At 31.5% G+C, this 20,567-nt stretch overlaps 1 protein-coding gene across 1 annotated transcript; it reads left to right on the top strand.

Moving 5' to 3' along the window:
- The first annotated feature begins 224 nt into the window (after window positions 1–224).
- LOC134263390 (NADPH oxidase 5-like) lies at window positions 225–20,567 on the top strand. Its single transcript, XM_062745727.1, has 16 exons — window positions 225–648; window positions 7,246–7,357; window positions 7,638–7,788; window positions 8,169–8,379; window positions 8,531–8,721; window positions 8,973–9,176; window positions 9,585–9,766; window positions 10,366–10,557; window positions 11,053–11,185; window positions 12,917–13,069; window positions 13,219–13,248; window positions 15,694–15,746; window positions 16,011–16,067; window positions 18,851–19,060; window positions 19,330–19,611; window positions 20,122–20,567. Exons 1-16 carry the CDS (start codon window positions 377–379, stop codon window positions 20,251–20,253), a joined length of 2,565 nt encoding a protein of 854 aa, XP_062601711.1. The 5' UTR covers window positions 225–376; the 3' UTR covers window positions 20,254–20,567.

Genomic DNA, 20,567 nt, shown 5'->3' with positions numbered 1-20,567 from the left:
GTCAGAGTCTATACGTGCGGTTTGACGAGCCCGATCTAAATAAAAACTGAATAAGTAACTATGCTCGCACTAACGGTCGAACTGTCAACATATACTACATGTATCATTTTTTTTTTCAGATGAAGTCTTGTCTAATTCCAACTTCATCGTCCGTATCAGTCGTTTAGATGACAGTGTACGCGTAACCGGAAGTAGCACGTTTCATTGGACGGAAGTGCAAGACACTAGTAATTTATTACTGCAGCGGTTGTCTAACAACAAACCCTGCCTCAGTATTCAACGTTATCTCCCAGACACGAATACAAATTCTACGAAACATGAACTAAAATCAGTGATCAGTTACACGGGGGATCTGAATTCCAAAAATACAAAAATAATGGAACCGAACACCGAACCTAAAGTGGGACAAGACAACGTAGGATATTCATCCGATGACGAAGCAAGGAATCCAGATCCAGTGCCCGATGATATTACGGTTAATATCGAGGTTGAGGAAAAGGACAAGACGTCAGATGAGGACATTAGACCTGAACCTCAATTGCAATATGACGATTCTTCAGAGATTAAGATTTCAATCGAAGATGAAAAAAAGAATGGTAATAACAATACCGAAAAACAGGCCGAGCGCAAGAAAAGCATAGCAGTGCAGTAAGTATTCTCTCTCTCTCTCTCTCTCTCTCTCTCTCTCTCTCTCTCTCAAAAGAACCTCTAGTCAATAAATTAACTTTTTTAAAAAATGAAATAAAGAAAATAATTTTTTATCAAATCTTCTACACAGTGGGCATATTAATCATTTTTCTCTTTTAACGTTCAATAATTACTCCTGTACATTGTATACAATTGATTAAATAGCTCCTATCCGATGACAATTTTTATATTTGTCCATAAAAAGAACATTTTGACCGTTAAAAATTTGATACAACTCTTATTACTTTGAAAATGCATACTTTTCGAAAAAAAAATCTTTTTTAAAACAAAGTTTTTTAATGTATCAGTTTTAATTGATGATAAATTAAAAGTTATCAAAAATAAACACTTTCAAGGCACATGTTTTGTAGATAAAAGATTGCATGATATTTAGTGTTCATCCACGGACCGATTTGTCATATAGACAAATTTATGACAAGTGAGTTTTAACGGATTTAATTTGAACCCTATTTCATTTGAAATTTACGAACATGTGTTGTATGAGTGTATAAACTTGAAGATCGATACCAAAAAGGATTCAGAAACAAGTTTGAAGCTCACTTTAATTCTTATTTTGATAATCTGTTGATATTACCCAAATCTTTATCGGGTACAAGAAGTGCAGAAATAGTGCTCTTGAAATAATAATAATAATGATAATAGAATTTTAAATTCAACATGGACTGATTGATATACATGTAACCATCATAAAAAATAAATAATAATAAAACATTCATACGTGTGTATGTGTACAAAGCAGTTTATACAGAGAAAGCATGGATTTCTATCTCTGTTGCACAAATCGCTTTATGATGAAATAAAACGTATACATTTAATTCCTTTTTTATTTCTTAAAGACGTTCAAAATTGAAAATATATTATATTACGTTACACTTACACAATATTCATTTCATGTAATTTATATCATTGGTAAAGGACTCCCTTTTATGAATTCTTCTGTTTGTACCACGACAAAAGGTAAGGCGAGCTCATTTACTCCCACCCCATATACAGTAGTTTATTTGGGTTAAAATACTAATAAACAGTGGCGTATCAAGGAATTTTGAAAAAAAGGGCGGGACAGTTTGGGGTCGGGGTAAGGTCCACAGCCACACCAAAAAGTTGATTTATTAAATCTTATGTATATTTTGGATACAGACGGGGGTGGCCTGGCCCCCTGCTCCTTCAAAAATCCGCCAGTGTAAAAAGTGTATATACCTTGAATGTAAAAATAATTAGTTATTTTCCTCTTTACTTTCCCCTTGTTTAATATATAAAAAAATAACACCCCACCCCTTAATCAACCCACTAACGCAGGTTAGATAGAACCCGTAATTCATAACACCTATATAGAAAAGAATTCTTAGAGATTCGTATATTCCATCATTGAAACATACGTGTACCATGATACATATAAGGTCAATCATAAATATATATGAAAAATTAAAAATTATAAATGCGGAAATATTGCACCCATCTATTGGAGAAAAATACATGAATTACAAAATCTACCTACGTTAGTAACGTATCTTTTGGTGTTTTCAAAGAAATGGAGCGTATTATGCATTTATTGCATGATAATGAGGGAAATATGAAGGCTTATTCAGCCAAGAAAAATCATATATAATAATATGATATTTCTTGGCTTAATAAGTCTTCATGTTTCCCGGACATTCATGCAATGAATTGTTTATTATACCGAAACAAGCAAAACCTTTGAAATAAACATAAACTTTCAAATTCGGCACCGCTCTCAAATTCACTTTCACTTTCATTTTTTACCCCGCCAAAACATGGCTGAAAGATTGCCGACTTGGCGTTAAACAATATTCAATCAATCATTTTTTTACGTAAAGTTACTATCAAACCCTTTGGTCAACACATTATCATCAGTTTTGTGACTTAAACCAGGCTATTGTGACGTATACATCTCTCGGGAGTTTTCGTTCAACGAACGAGAGCTATATTGCGGGAAAATACACTAGGTTTTCCGAAGAGGTGGAATATGATGAAAAGCGTGCCGACGGCCGGGAAATATGAAGTTTTACGGCCCGATCACGTGATAAAATAGAACCAATCAGATAACGCGTTGTTTAGAATATTTATAATGAGGTATAATAATATTGCATGTAAATCTCGCATTATAAGAACTTTTTTTTGTACATATAACTTTTCACTCCACCTTTCCCAGAGTACATGTACGTGCGATGGTTGATCCCAAAGTTCATGGAATTTTATCATTTCGCGTATGTTACATGTACTTCAAAGGCTACTTCAAGGACATATGCTTTTATATTGCTATTAAAATAGAAGTCTCTTAGAAAAGGACAAACCTGTTAAATCAAGAGATTAGGATATTGACAAGTAGTTTTGAATGATATGCCTTATATTGTATTCAAAATAAACACAATTTTACCATAAGAAAATTATCGCTTTATTATGAAAATCGAAAAAAAAACCCTCATGTATTCATGTACACATATGGTTTGCAGAAAAGGAAGGAAAAGTAGGATGGAATATTTATAAAACAAATAAATGAGTTTAATTTTACTGTCTTAAACCACAAAATTCTAGATCAATATAGCAATGGTAACATAACTTTTCAAATATATTCCTTGCAAGACCTTCGTATGAACCGATATACAATGTATTTTGATACTGATATAGAAACTGTAAATTTATTTATTTATTTTCCAAAAGCATTGTATTCGGGTATATAATTAATGATCTTAGAACCTTGGAACGACCTTTGACCCTACTAAAATGTCACTGAACTCCTTAATGTATTTTATACCCCAAACCCCCTCCATCACCTTAAATGAATCAGATTACATGCATGTATCTAAAACCAGTAGTACATATGTGAAATGAGATCTTTCAACTTAATGGAGATGATATTACAATAATATACATATACGGACATTGTATGTACCGAGTTAATTGTTTATAGAAAATAAGTTAAGTGAAAAACGTATATAAAGATAAATATAAACTTAAACAACAAAGAACATGGGTGAGCAAGACGGGCGAAGTGCCTATAAAAAGGCTATAATGCGACAGCATGAAGTGAAAAATTAATCATCAATTCTATCATTTTTTTAATGATATTTCATCTACAATTTTAAGCATACTTTATATAATGTCTCTACAGATTAAACGAATCTCACACAGCTTGAAATTATTTGACAATGAAATAAGATAGACACACTTATAAGGAGGGAAAAAAGGATCATTTTCTTATACTTAATTCACATATTGAATATAATTATTTTAGTATCTGAATATTTCCATTTCTAATTTTGTTCTCTGTGATAACTCTTTGAAAGTTAGCGAAGTTGATTTCTTGATAATATTACCGGAATGTAAATTAGGCAGGTCAGTAGGTCAGGAGCTAAGGAGACCTAATGTGCATGCAAATCTCGTGCACATCTGTCTCTGTGTCTGACGCTAAGGAGGCCAAATATGCATGTAAATCTCTTGCGGCTGCCTTTGTGTTTGACGTCAGTGGGTGAGGACTATTGAAATCGGCATGGGAGTCCTCGTGTAATTTAAATCTATATCTACATTTTCAAAGTCTAAATCTACAATTTTATTTCACAATGAAATGGAAATATAAGGAATCACTGTCTTGTAAGTATAGTATGCAGAGGACATCAACGATAGTGGGAAACATAGGATAATTTATGCAAATTATCCCATGTTTCCCACTATCGTTGATGCTCTGGCATACTATACTAACTAGACAGTGATTCCTTAAATTAAGCTATAGGCATTATGCACGTCGTATTCGCCCATCTTCTCTCTAATGATAACGAAGATATATGTATGCTAGTATTAATTAAATCAAGGTATTTTGATTGAAGCTATAGTACAAAACGCACTTATATTCAATACTAAATCAAAAAAAAAATTGTATATGATATTTCGTTTTTATGGCCTGCAGAATACTAATACATTTTACAAGAAATGATTTAGCGGACAATCTTTTTGCAGGCTATTCCAGGTAAATGAATGTGATACTCTGAATACGTTATATGCATGTATGTTGTCTTTAGTGTATTTCATATTGTTTATCTATTCATACATGTACAGAAGGACTCTTCATTGTATCACCTAAAAATGTTTTCTTTTGTTGATAGTACAAGAATTAATATCGCAACTGTTACAGAAAAAATTAACCCGCTAACACATAACCCCCATAAGCTGGTTATGTAATATTTTTCTGCAATAGTTTCTTTAATTCCCGTACAAAGAAGAAAGAACACTTTATTGTTTATATTTACATCTGTATATGCAAAAAACCACATTCAAAGTAAAATTAAATATTGGTAAATATTGTATTACAGACGTATATGTAATTGTATGCACAAATGATGGAACAGCCATTGTTCAAGACGTCTTTGCAGGTGGCTTGTTATGCGTCGTTTATGGACTGTTGAACGATAATAGTCTTCATAAGAAATAAAGGAAGTAATAATAACCAGTGAATATTACACGATAATGTATACAATTATTATCGTGTTGTATATGACAGAACTTTTGAAATCTCATAGAATTTATTAATGTAGTCAAATAAATAAACACATCCATGTATATATAAAAATATTTTTTTTAAAAATGCTGAAGTTTAAAATATTAAGATTATTTTTTCTTTAAAAACAAGCATTGTGTTTAAACAATATTAAAATTTATCATTTTAGAAAACATTTTGAAAATAACTTGAATTTCCTGTTTCAGAAAGTTAACTGGATTTTGTTTAAAACAACAGACCGAAATATGTTTCATTGATGAAATAAATTTAATTTCTGTGTAGTTCATAAATGATGAGTTTGATTTTTCAATAATACAGATACTTTAAATCTCGGTAAGGATTTTCAACTGAGCCTGAATGCTTTGTAGCATGCGCTAGCGATAAAATGGCTCTTAATGATAGAAATTTCATTAAGCGTTGCAACGCTTATTGTAATAAATTACTGCATTTGTTGACATTCCTAACCGCGTAATGAAATATCTATTTCATTTAGCGGCGATTTAGCATTAGCGGTCAACTATATTTATGCAATTATTTTTAGCTTTACGTGTATACAGTGCAGTTGCAGCGTTTAAATGGCATTTCTATCATTAAGCCGGGTTTTATCATTAGCATTGGAATGCTTTGCTTCTAAAAATGCAGCACATGTTAGACGGTTTACCTTCATCTTTCTTCCCAATATAAACAGAGTTATGTATCTTGAAATTTTTCTAGATCGCTATGAAATGTTGTATTTAGAATAGTATTCACTTTACAGGAATGCATATTGCTTTTAGGCTTGATTAAGTGTTACACATTTTAAAATGGGGTTTTTGTAGTTTTTATAATCAGACACAATCATTAATTGTTATACGATGTAATGTATTCTTTTTCTTTTTTCTTTTTTCCTTTCACAATTTGAGATATCTATTTTTTACATATAAATATAATGCCTGTGTTCATATTTGGTGAAAAGAGAATTTACAATCATTTGTTTGCGCCCAAACTAGTTGATGTAGTTTTGCTTTTAATATCAAGTTGCTATTTTTTTTTTTATTAAATTGTGGTTTGATTGCTTTTACGTAAAGGTTCTCTTTGCTTATTTACACATGATTTGACTGTTTAATAGACCTCAACGGGAAAAAAATAAATCTAATACATGTACATGTATTTTTTTTCTTTTTTTTTTCATTTTTTGTACAACAAAAGTTATATTGATATTTTGAGGCATAAACATTTTCTGTTGAAGTATTATTTATCTATTAATCGAAAGTACCCAAGACAGTTTACAACAATATAACTTTCAAAGAACACAGATCTTTTCCTTGCATTATATATTTGTGTCATCAATACACTGTACAATATGATTTATTTTTCTATACATGTATAAGAATTACCTCACTTTTTCTTTATGTACACAGAATAACGGACAATTATAAAAAAAATCTTTGATCAGTTCATGTTTGATAGAAGAGAGAACCAAGAAAAATTTTATATTACATAAAGACTTGTCTTTTATTTAATGAAAGAGACCTAGACTTATACTTCAGATTATTGATATCAATTTTCAAAGAAAGTCTTCAGGCTCTAATAATATACCCTCATTGCACTCTTTAATTTCATTTTTATTCCGTGATGCAAAAATCATCGTCTTTTGTAAATGTCAAACAATAATCACCTGTTTTGAAACAAACTGATTCTACCTTTTTATATGAAAAAAAGATTTTCACAAAAATCATGCACTGACTTACTTGAAAGCGACATTGGCATTTCCTGGTTTAAAATCAGTATTATTAAAGACAACCAACCATTATTACTACTCTTAGCAGTTAGACGTTTTATAAGAAAGACGACGAAGAATTAAAAACAGTAATATTAAAGACAACCAACCATTATTACTGCTCTTAGAGGTTAGACGTATTATTAGAAAGATGATGAAGATTTAAAATCAGTCATATTAAAGACAGCCAGCGGTTTTCACTGCTTTTAGAAGTAGGGCTGATGATTAGATAGACGATGAAGATACAATATAGTTACTTCATGTCTAGGGACGAGGAACAGAAATGGCTGTCATGGATGGAGATCCAGTTTAAGAAGATTGCTGGCGACGATGGCGAGATTAACCTTGAGGAGTTCAAGGACGCACTCGGGGTCAAAAGGGTAAGTCAGAGTCTGCTCTATTCTCTACTCTTTAAAAATGTGCCAAAAATGCTTCATATACATGGAAGTACATGTAGCAATCTTTTTTCCAACCACAATAAATTATAGATAACCGAAAACTCTGCCAATAATAATTGCCCAAAGCTGCAGAACTGTAGCTCTCCTGTTAAGAAAATTCGGACAGAACAAGCTCGATCCGGTTTGTCAGTCTGAATTTTTGCAATAGGAGTACTATGGCTGTACGTTGTTCAATATTTGCGTGAAATTTATTTGTTTGTAGTCCTTCTTTGCGGAGCGATTCTTTAATTTATTTGACACGGATAAAAGCGGAAGTATTGAGTGTGGAGAGCTAATGGACGGCCTCCGGATGTTAACAAAGGGCAAGCCTGCGCAGAAACTCAAGTTCCTGTTTAACGTTTATGATGTAGATGGTCAGTTGAAATACTATAATGCGTTAAATTATCACATAATGTTTATACAAATTATGGACAAGGGAAAAGTTCCACACATTTTTTGAATGATATGCTGTGTATTACATGTATTAACAACAAATGTTCATGTATCTGTACTTCAACTACAAAATATTTGTGGGGCTAAGAAGTTAAATTGAAATACATTGAAATAGATTTCTTTTTATTAATTTATATACTTAACAAATCTTTGATTCCTGATTGAATTGATAGTTGCAAACATGCCCAAAAGTCCAGTTAAAGAATACACATTATGGCAGTGGAAACACGGACTGTATTTTGATGGATTTTCAAGATTTGAAACGGGTTTCCTTTCTTTATTATCGGTTATATTTTTTAAGGATCGGGTTCAATTGATCGAGACGAATTGAAAACTGTACTACGATCCTGTATGGAAGAGAGCTCGCTGTCTCTGGGGGAAGACGACCTGGATGACCTTACAGACGTACTATTTGATGCCGCGGATGAAGACAACAGCGGAAGCATAACGTTTGAGGAGTTAAAGGCTGAGCTAGAGAAACATCCGGGGGTGATAGAAAATTTAACAATTAGGTATACAAAAATCATTTTAAAATGAAAAAGTAGTCCAAAATTGATTTGTTTTTCAAAATCTACACGCAAACTAGCCAAAAAAGGAATACCAAAGTCAATTTACATAACTTTTAGCAAGAATTTCGAAAAAGTTTTGCGGGGTTTTTTGTAGTGCCGCCCAATGGCTGAAACCACCAGCAGCCAGTAAGAAGAAGCAGAAAGGATGGACAGAAAAGTTTACATTGAAGTATATGCGTAACAACCTAAGAAAAGTAATCTTCCTTCTTTTCTATGTCCTTATCAACTTAGGTTTGACAGCGTACACAGTGTACAAATACAGAGAATCAAATGGCTTTGTAATAGGTAAGAAATCAGTCTATTTGAGTTAAAAGTTTTTTTATCTGAAGAATTACCTTTATAATTCTCTAATTTTGAGATTAAACTACATTTCTTCAATTTGCCATTTCTTAAAATATATGTACAAGTAGCTAAAAGAAAAGTGACTTGCTCTGGAAAAAAAAAAGAAAGTTTACACTTTAATTCACATTCACTTTTCCAGTCGCCCATATCAGAAGAATGAATCAAATTTTTAACTGTATTTTTACTTTTTTCAGTCGCCCGTATCGGAGGAATGAATCTCAATTTTAACTGCATGTTCGTCCTCGTTCTGATGTTGAGGAAATGCCTGACCTACTTACGAGCCACGCCATTGGCTGGCTTTCTCCCCTTAGATCAGAACATCCAATTTCATAAAATGGTTGGCGGCATGATTGCATTCTTCGCAATCATCCACACGTTAGCACATATAGGAAATGCTAGTAAGTTTCAAAGCTTCATATGAAATATAGTTAATATTCGTTACCTCGAACTATGATATCTTGGAATAATGTCGAATTCATCTTTTTCGTTTTTTTTTATCCAAATATCTCGAATTTCCAGATACCCTAGTTTCCTCTCTATTCGATGGTGTTCGATTGAAAAGTTTTTACTACAGACCACATTTTAATGAAAGTTGTTACCCTTACAAAAATACAACGTTTTTTTTTTTTTTTTTTGCCCAAGTAAAATTTAGTATTGTTCATAAAAGGCTTGTTAACATATTTTGAGTAGATATTCATTTTCAATCAACACATAATTCTCTTCTACGAAAAAGGTCGGACTGCTTATCTTCAAGAACGGAACGTGTGGTTATACTTTGTAAACAAATACATAATTTTCTGTTGTAGTTTACATTGAATTTTTGACGCCAGAGAAGAACTTAACCACCATAGATATCCTATTTACAACTAAAGCAGGGATTGGTTGGGTTGAGGCCTCAGCATACATTACGGGATGGCCTATCCTGGTCATTCTGATTATTATGGTGATTTGTTCACTTCCGTTTGTAAGAAGAGGTGGCCATTTTCAGGTATTTCAACATCACTGGTTAAACATATTAATCCCTTGCCAGTAAAAGATTCACAAAATGGCAAAAATTATTTCTACTATGATAATGTCAAAGGAACTTGATTCGTATGCGATACCTAACTTGATCTCAGACACTTCAAATTCGTAATATATTTATTTATCAAGCATAACTCACCAGTCTTTAAACAAAACATATCAAGTCGCTTCGAATTATTGTTTTTCCTCCATAATGAATCATTCCAGACGCCTGACTTCAAGGCCATTAATTGTAAACCATTCATGTATTACTAAAAAAAGATGTCTGAAGACGTTATAAGACACAAGAATCCATCAACATTTGATAAGGCATATGGTGTTAGGCTTACGACCTCCCCATTCGGAAGTCTCTAGTTTTATTACTGTTTGTTATCTTAAAATCTTATGAAACATATGGAGGTAACGAACAGTATTCAAGATAAAAAGTGCACAAAACAAGAGCAGAGCACACAAACACCTCCAAAATATCAGAAGTTTGATCAGGTGTCATGGAGGAGTGAGCATCCCCTGCCGATATGGTATTATCGACCTTTCTCAGATTTAAAGATTTCTTTCCTTTTGCAGATATTTTATTGGACCCACATGCTGTACATACCTTTCTGGATTCTCCTGATTATTCATGGACCGATTTTTTGGATGTTTTTTGTTGCACCAGGTGCTTTGTTTATACTGGAGAAGATCTTCAGATCAAAGCTTATTAAAAGGGCACGATATGGCAATACTCATATAACAGAGGTTCATCTCCTACCATCTGGGGTAATAATAAATAACACATTAATTGGAAATAACTTATTGCATTTTCCTTTATAAGTTTTGATTATGAATTGGACAAAATAATCATTAAAATTTAGAATCTATGATTCTGCAGTATAAATGATCTGTTTCCCTCTTATGTGTACAGTATTCACATTTGTACATGATCTCAAATGGAGATAACCAATATAGGCCCCTAGCCTGCTGTTCAATCCATATTCATTGTAGACTGTGAAAACAAAAATTTTATGGGGGTTTAAATCTCGCTGTTTTCGAGGTATGGAGAGACCCACGAATTTATGACCACCATGAAATGTAAATTTTCTTACGCATCATTACAAAATATTTTCCAACCACGAAATTAAATCCCAACAAACCAATAATTTTTTCTCAAACCTCGAAAATTTTACCTCACGAAAATATGTGATTTTACATTATTTATTTGTATATTATGAATAAAATACTTCTTAAACAAATATATATTTCCCCAATTTTCAGGTTTGCCATTTAGTCATTTCAAGACCTGACAATTTTAAGTACCAGCCTGGGGACTACATCTTCATACAGATCCCAGTCATTGCAGCAAACGAATGGCATCCATTTACAATAAGCAGCGCCCCAGAAATGAAAGGTAAAGATTGTCTTCATGATATTGGCAGGAGCTATCTCACCTATCTGTCAGCAAGTTTTAAAATGAAACAGTCATCTATAATTAAAAGTCGAGGAGGATATTGTTTGATGTCTAGACATCTTTATTGCTATTAATATGAATGTCAGGAAACACTCACAATAGGAAATATTCATGGCCTGAAAGATTGTCAAATTGTTTTTACATATCTTAAGCATCCAGTTTCTATCGATATTTTTATATACTCAGATAACTTTATGTTTTTTGTTCCACAAGAATACGGTGTTATTTACATGTATACAGTTTATCTAAAGAAAGTGGGCGCTTTAGATGGCGATTCGGCAGGAAAATTGGCTCATAAAAAGAATAAAATAATATCATTGATTTTAAAAAAAAACTTCAAAACCTAGACATTGACTGTGTTGTACGTGAATGTAAAATGGGCAAATATTCTGTTGAATATGTTTGATTTTATTTGAATATTGATCAAAATATAGCTGTTCGAATCAAATGATGCAAAAATCGACTCTTTTATAGCCGTTTTTCATTAATTTTGTTGTTTCTGGGTCTCCTCTCCATGAATTTTAGATGCAATATCGGTATACTTTTAACCGTAAAATTTATTCCAATTGTTTAAAAAATGGAGAGACGACCCAGAAATACCAAAATCTAAACTTTTCGCATTTATTTTCTGGCAGAAAATTCACTAAGTCCAATTGTACAGGTCTTTGGCTTTAAATAATGATTTAAAAACCCACTAAATATATAGTTTCCCGTTAGCTACATTGGTTTGTCTCTGCATTCGAGCGACGTCGTAGCCGCATTTTAGGTTCGAATACAGTGATTTTTAAAGTTTATTTTTTTTCTTTTTGCTTGAAAATTTTGATTTGGAGTAAAAAATTACTCCTTGAATCAAGTTTCAAAGAATTTTTTATAAATTAATTTACATTGTTTTATTTTTAATGCGTTCACATTTTGTCATTTATAGTGCTAACGTTCCCAAATAGAAGTAAACATACAAGACTTTGTAACTACAGAATTTCACGTGATGAAAAAAAAAATGAATATATATAAAAGAAAATAGCAACGTCGACCGTTCTCTTACATTCAATAATATTTTCAGTGCATTTGAAAACTGAGCACAAAAATTATTTAGTGTTAGACTTCTATTATATTTTATTAAATGTATCCAGCATAGATGATTTATCTTTCTTGACACCTTTTAATTGAAAAAAATAATATTCACAAATAAAGAAACACAAGACAGAAATGAATATCCATTTCCATGAAGTATCTAGGTTCATTGTACAAGACAGGTTAATAGCATGGTGCTTGGACATTTAAATCTAAATTGTTTCGTGTCAAATCATTCCTGCCGACTGCCTATCTAATGCGCCCACTTTCAAATTTTAATCTAAAGAAATCCTGGATTTTTAAAAAAAGATATACTTTTTAGCTGTTGTATTCAAAGAAATCGAATTTATTATTTTTTAATTGGGGAGGGGGGTAAATACTTATGAACAAGTTTTTTTTTTTACAGAAACACTTATTACATATATGTAACAAGTTTTTCAGAAATCAGTTGCTTTTGGTTAAAAGAAACTGTGCAACAATGAAATAAATCTTCCACATCATGCAAATTATATCTTGTTTCCGACTATTATGGACGCCATGGCATACCAAGCAAACTAGACAGTGAATCCTAAAATTATTCTTGTATATACTTCTTTACAGGTCATATTTGGTTACATGTGCGGTCAGCGGGCCATTGGACAAACAAGTTATATGAGTATTTTTCAGAGTTAGATCCGATTAATTTGGGTAAGCCCGAGGTAGTCCTTCAAAAAAGGCGCTCTACAAAATCACCTGCACTACTTAATTTCAAAGGTATTTTCATTTCTACTATCATTTAGTTTTCTTTTTCTTTTTCTTTTTTACATTATGACACGGTTACTGGAACTTTATTTACTAAAATAAGTAATGCAGTTTGATTTTCTTATAATCTGCAATTGAACAAATAAACATTTATATGAAAGGAATAAGGGGTGTGGATACAGATCTAGAGGGTAAGAAAGCACAAGGTGTATTTTTAAGTTGCTGTATTATTGCTTTTTTCATACTCTAATTTTTCCATTAAAATACCTTGGCATAGTTACAATTCAGTTTAGTTTTTGTTGAGTAGCGTGAAAGAATTTTTTTTATATCTACTAGTATTTAGCAAAATCAAACATGCACTTATGTTCATACACTGTCTGAGAAATTAATAAATTGTATTAAGATTACAGACATTGAAGTTCATTATATGTTGTGAGGTCAAAAAAAATTAATAACCTTGTTTCCTGATAACAGCTTTAAAAAATAGGGTACATGTAGGTAGGTAGGAAAATTATTTGTTTTTTTTTACATTATTTATTTTTTCCAAAGGTTATTTTTTATATGAACTACTACAAAACCAAATAAAACATATCATACCTAGGTCAATATTATTTTCTCAAGTAAAATTCCATGTCTTTTGATGCACAACTCAAGTAATATTTTATGAAAGTCCATATTTTAAACATATATTTCATGAAATTCAATATGAATATACGTAAATTTTTTTTTTGCATTTGGAACATAAGTTTCCTTTAATTTCCTTTTTCCCCCAAAAAGCCAAAAGAATTTTAGGGTTGGTGCAAAAAAGTGGGGTAGGTCAGGTAGCAGGAAACAGGACTTTTTTTGGCCTGAGAACATACACTCACGTATTTGATGTTATAAATGTATTCCAGAATTACTGTGTTGCATACATGTTATGGAAAGCCAACGGGTTCAACATTCCAACTCTGTAATTCTTAAAATGTAAACATGTAAACCTGAATTTGTAAATTGTAAATCTTAATTTCATAATTTGTCAATTGTTCTTTCACAGTTTGTTAATTGTACATGTAATTGTAATTGTCACTTCAAATAATTTTTAATTTAATTTTTCCGTATAAACAAACTAATGTGTACTTTACAAAGACATGAATGAGTCTGTCAATATATGTATATTTTAAAAATGAGGGGGAGCTTCATGTCCACTAAAAAGTCATTCAAACGAAAAAAAAAATCGTGTGTGTGTGTGTTTGTGCGGGGATGGGGGTTGGTGAGATAATGGAGAATTCTTGTTGATAAGCTGTTTCAAAATAATATTTATATGACTCTTCTACTTATTTACGAGAGGTTCATAACTCCTGAAAAGTGGGGTGGGGGGTCCAATGATATTTCTTAATCGTTTTATTGTATAAAATCCATGAATAAAAATCCGAGGGGGTCGATCCTGGCGTCTATAACCCAACCCCCTCCTGCCGAATCTGCTAGTAACACTACAGAAAAGGCTTTTTAAAAATTTTAATGTTAAAATCGAATATTATTCAGAATTGTTGGGAGTTTTTACTAGAGTATACCCCTGTTAATACATTATTATTCACATATAGTCTTAAAAACAGACGTGAAATTAATTTATAAACATTTCTTCAGCCTCTCTTTATATTTTTGCCTGGTGGGACTTATTCATCATCATCGTCGTCCTTTACACCCGGTGGTGTGTAGGGCAGCGACAAACTGCCTCCATTCTTGTCTATCCTGGGCTAGTCTCGTCAATCATCCTCAGGTCTGGTGCATTGCTGGACGTTGTTAAGCAACGAATTAACCTGCAACCCTTATAGCGCCCCCTTTCGTCTTAATAGATGTTACCATAATGCAACCTTGCATAATTTACAAATCACGAAGGTACAATTTACATTTCACAAGTTGACAATTCGTAAGTCTACAAATTACAGCATTGGCAAAACTTGAATTTACATCTTAAACTGGTCAAATTACGCATGGATAATTACAACTAACAGACTGGAAAAACAATTGACAGATTATAAAATTAAGATTTTACAATTTACAAATTCAGGTTTACATGTTTACATTTTAAGAATTACAGAGTTGGAATTTTGGACCCCGTTTGCTTTTCATAACATGTACACTGAAATAAAACATGAAGAAACGGACATCTTCACCGAGTCAAAGTTCTGATATTGTGAAGATGTTTTTAGAATATTCTGTTTTGAAAATAAAATAGCCTTTCAATTGAATAGAACAGGGAAAAAAAATCATAACTAAAACGACTTATCATAGATGTGCTCTATAAACTGTTCTTTGTCTTTCTAGTTTTGCACCCATATAGAAAGATTCAAAGTTCAAGCACAATGGTTTTAGCGCTTCCTTATGCTTTGTTATACTTATGTCTGTTTTTTTTAAAATATCTTACAACAAATTAAGATTCTGTTTGACAAGAAGAAAAGATGTCCTTTTGGAAATCACGTGAATTTTCCTCCTGTATAATAGTTTTTGTATTTTTTGAGATCCTTGAAATTATTCAATCCTAGCATACAATGTAGTTCGTGTTAATATTAGTTATACTCAAAATATGTCTTTTACATTTATACAACATATTCTCTAAATAGTTTTACTAATGTAGATGTTATATTAATGACTTTTAGCCTCGGGAAAACATTCAGGACGAAAAGGATCACAATATTTGGCAAAAGGCCAGGTATATTTCCATTTCATTTTTCAAAAGAAAAAAATAAACTGATATACATGTAGACTTACCCATATTATCACATAAGAATATTTTTGTTTCATTGTAAAAAAAAAATTCAAAGAAATGTTTAGATAGAAATAGCATGACACGATGAAATAAAGATAAAAGAATTAAAAATGATATAAATGTTCGTCTCTTCCTTTTGATCAAATTTAAAAGTTATTTTATTTCCTTAACTTAAGTTATTTTATTTCCTTAACTTTTCTGTCACAGAAAGAACTGGAACATGAGAAGAGGGTTGCCCAGAAAGTCAAGAAAGTTCACGTCAAGGTAAATCCTTAAATCCTTAAAGAGGCTAGGTGGTCGTCACCATTTCAAGATTATTTTGATCTCCTGTAGAAGAAGAGCTCCATATAAAGATATTATAAAATGATCAAATTTTGAAATTAAACTTTTTGAAATTTTTCTTTGCCAAATAAGAGTTGAAAGCTTAAGTTGTTAACCACCTAGCCTCCTTAAAGAACATTTCTTAAAGATTTTACTAACTATTCGAAACACCTGATTTAAAATGATATAATAAAATCACTGTTTATTTAAAAGTCAAGGCTTTCTTAGAATGATTCTGAATGACTATATGATATTAGAATTGTTGTTATAAATAAGTGAAGAAACATGATTTAAGAAAATACTAATTACAATCTTATTTGCGAATATGTTATAGCCTATCTGACAATACACAATATTTTTTGTAAGTAACATACTATTAACTAACATATGAGATTCCGCGCAAAAATAATTCTTTTTAAGGTGATTCGAACCTGTCGCCAAAGTAATTGGATTTTTAAAAAAAATGATAAGAATGATACTAGAGGATTTCCTGTCTTGAATAATGACAGTTTTGATATGGGTCAATGCGCTAGTTTCCATGGCAACGGCCTCTGAACATGAGAGTGTTAAACTTGACTGCTATCCCAAAATAAACAAGTGGTAAACATAATCAAAATTAAAAAATAAGAAGATTTTATTTTCAATCGTATTTTTATATCATGGAAATGAAAGATAATAACGTTGTCTTCCTACAGAATAAGTAACAGTATTGAAATAATAAATGAAAAAGTTAATCCGAATTTCCTCAGACTGCTCTTAAAAATGCCATTTTCAGCATGACTTTCAATTAATTAAATGGCAAAAAATCCTACGAAGAGTAATTGGAATTTTTTCTTTTAACTTTCTTTGAATAGCAGTGACACAAAGCTTTAAACTTTGCAAAAAAAAATTGGTAGGTTCATGAGTCCGGAAGAAAGATACAATCATCTGACTTTCATTGGGTCTTGCTCAATTTTTAGCCTTTTCCAAAAAAAAAAAAATATGTATGAAAAGATAAATATAATAAATCTTAAAAGTTTGCATAAAATAATCAAATACATTGTATAATTTATCAATTCTAAACATTTGATATGAAAATATTCAATGAAATATTCATAAGCTTCAGAAACATTAAAATAATCTCTCAGTTCGAATTTCCTCTTATATATTGAAACTAAATGCATTTTACATGTATGCCATGTAATATTTAGGTCAGCATTTTTTTATTTTTAGGTTTACAAACCCGCCGCTCAAGTTTTTGAATTATCAGAAAAAAAATGAGGAAAACAATTTGTTTTTCTTTCCGATATCAAATTTGAGTCGGGATCGAAATTCCAAATTTACGAACTCGTATTTCCGGTGTTATGAACATGGCGGGTAAATAAAGGGTGCTAAACACAGTTTTATGTATTACGTTATCAGGACGTTACTTGGTGAGGGACAAGCAAAACTGTCTTTTTCTAAAAATGATAACCTTCTTGTACATCAATGCATTTATATTTGTGTGCACTACTGTATTTCATTATTTCTGCCCTGAATTGATAATAAATCGTTCTCTAATTCTATAATGAAATTATTTAATAGTTTATTTATTTATTTTCATATTTAAAAAATCAAGATGCTTCATGTCCATGCTTCATTGATGAATATTTCTTCATTTTTCAATTGAAAACCCCATATGAGGCCCCCAATTTGAGAATCTGACGAGGAGTAATTTCCCTTCTATTTTAAGATATAAACAAAAAATGTACTGTAATTTATCTTTTTTTTAAAAAAGTCTACAATTCTTTCATTCTGTAATAATTATAGCTTAATTTTATGTCTTCAAATATGTCCTTAGTTAAGGAATATTAATCAGAAATATGAAAAAATAATAATCGTTTCACTTATATTTGTAATATCAAAAACAAATAAAGTTTTCATTTTTTTAATGACATCTCTTAAAGCCACATTGAAACACACAAAACTTATCAAAATATTACGGATATAGTATCCTTCTTTATTTTCATTTTACGTTTAATGTCTGGTAGGGTAACTGTGTACCTTGTTTTACGTACATACAGCATTGTATGTTTTGAATCTTCCAAGTACGTATACGGTATAGCGTAGCCTGCACACATTTAACAGTTAGTGTTCATGTTTCAACGTAATCGTAGGTGTGTTTGGTATTTGTAATGTGAACTGAGTATATAATTAGAACTGATCAGGATGTTCAGACTTCTTAGCCCATCTTGCTGTTTGAATACTGGACACCCGTTGGTATTTACTTGCTAATTTAGCTGTTGTAAACCCGTGTTTACGGTATCGTGTCATTGTTTGTAAACATTTCTTTTCCTGTCGTCTGTCAAACCACATACGCCGTAAATCAGTGCTATATACGAAACGCCAAATAAATAAATAGTTTTGTTGCTAAGATACATAAACGTGGTCAACTTAACAAATTGGCTAAATTTAAACAATATATAAGAATTTAAAAAAGAAATTGACAAACAACATTTTAACAACATCATAGATCGAATAACGGCATTTCGCGTTGCGCAGTTGACGTATTTTCCTCACGTTCGAATCACCTTAAAGATAATGAAATAATTAATGATGAACCACGTAGATTTAAAAACTATAAGTAGTCTTTTATTTATTTGTGAAGATGTAAATTTTATTATTATTTCTTGAAGACTTGAATTTGGTATCATTGTTACGTTCTCAATGGACAAATTTTCTAACAAAATGGTAAAATTGCTCCTTAGTGTCATATTGATGGGCCCTATGGTACTGCCACTAGAGAGATCTTTGAAACAGAGCACGCGGTCCTGGTGGGGGCCGGTATAGGGGTCACTCCAATGGCTTCTATCCTCCAAAGTGTCATGTATAGATACAAGGAATCCAAAAGAACATGTCCTTGCTGTAAACATAGTTTCTACGGTCCAATTTCGGACCATGCTATGAAACTGAAAAAGGTACACAACATAAAAATCTGTGAATTCATTTGTATTTGTTGAAATCTGGACTGATATATTATGAAATTATTTAAAATTTGTTTAATTTAAACATGTAAAAATCTATTGTAAAAATACTGCAAGATATAGTAAGAGTGACTAACTTTTAACTTACCAGTTTTTTTGCAGATAAAATATACACGTGTATTAATATTTTATGATGCTAGGCTTTTAAAATTTACTAGCAAAGTATTTGTATTGGTCTTATTCAGCGCATAATATGCATTTAGGTGGATTTCATATGGATAAATCGTGACCAGAAATCATTCGAATGGTTTGTGGGATTACTTAACCATATCGAGAAAGAACAGATCGACGTAGCTTACGAGGAGGATAAAGAACCGGAAAAAGTTATAGAAATGCACATGTATATGACTGCTGCCCAGGGCAAAACGGATATGAAGGGCATAGGTCTGCAGATTGCCCTGGACCTCATTCATAAGAAGGATAACAGAGATATGATAACAGGACTACAAACCAGGACCCAGGCAGGCAGGCCAAACTGGAATCAGGTAAGACTTCACCATCATTATGCTTAATCCAGTTATACCCTATTCGCTGTATTGAACAAGAAATTTATTATAACTTTATAAATATTTTGATATACTTTTTTAAAGAGAGGCATCTGCGATAAATATTTCTTTTAAACTGTGTTTTATTTAAGTTCTATTTTCGTTTCAAACTACAAGTATCCAAATAAATCCTTATTATCATGATAACGAGGTAATTCTTCTAACTAGAGAAAGGTCTGCATACTTTTTTTTCATTTTTGAAGGATATTTTGCATTGAAAACAAAATTAGACTTTTCTCATTGTGAAATAATCAATGTACGTTTTAAGAGGATAATCTTTCTGCTAACTCGTCTCTTTAACTGATCTAATTTTTAGAAGAAATCTTTCGAAATCATTATCTAGTTTAACGTGCAGTAAAAGCTTAAGGGAATCAGCTTTAAGTAAAAACTTCCTGAAAACAGCTTCTGCTTTATTAAATAACGGTGAAAATGTTTATCTTTCTCTTGTAGATTTTTGCCAAACTTTCGGAACAAAAGAAGGGAAAAGTCAAGGTATTCTTCTGCGGAGCACCCCAGCTTGGAAAAATAATCAAAAATACTTGCATGAAATACAAGTTTAATTTTTCAAAAGAAAACTTTTGAATGAAAAACAACACAAACATGGAGTTTGTTCATAGAATGCCGAAGATAAAAAACATTGTGTTTTGTACCATTCTTTGCTTATTCCTCTTCATTTTATGTCGAAACAAAAATAAGGGCTTTCAATAGCAAATAAATGTAAAGTTTTATTAAAAATACGCTCAAATCAGCAGACTTCATGCTAGAGTGTGCTTAATGTGCATTTTTGTTTTTGTTTTTTTTCAAGAATAATTTGATTTTTTCTCGTGAGAAGTACATGCATCTTTTTTGTTATACGAATGTTTTCCTTTTATGTATCTATAAAGATCTGATATAAA

Source organism: Saccostrea cucullata, unplaced genomic scaffold, assembly GCF_032062105.1.
Source record: "Saccostrea cucullata isolate Sc308-1 unplaced genomic scaffold, CSIRO_AGI_Scuc_v1 ctg1596, whole genome shotgun sequence".
Taxonomy (NCBI): Eukaryota; Metazoa; Mollusca; class Bivalvia; order Ostreida; family Ostreidae; genus Saccostrea; species Saccostrea cuccullata.
Note: the sequence above shows the minus strand (reverse complement) of the source record. Positions and strands in the feature narration are given on the sequence as shown.

Excerpts from the sequence above, each read along its gene's own strand:
- LOC134263390 (XM_062745727.1), top strand. The coding sequence starts at position 377 with ATGGAACCGAACACCGAACCTAAAGTGGGACAAGACAACGTAGGATAT. Across the intron at positions 10,558-11,052 it reads TTCATCTCCTACCATCTGGG|GTTTGCCATTTAGTCATTTC; the intron begins GTAATAATAAAT and ends CCCAATTTTCAG. Across the intron at positions 15,747-16,010 it reads AATATTTGGCAAAAGGCCAG|AAAGAACTGGAACATGAGAA; the intron begins GTATATTTCCAT and ends TTTCTGTCACAG.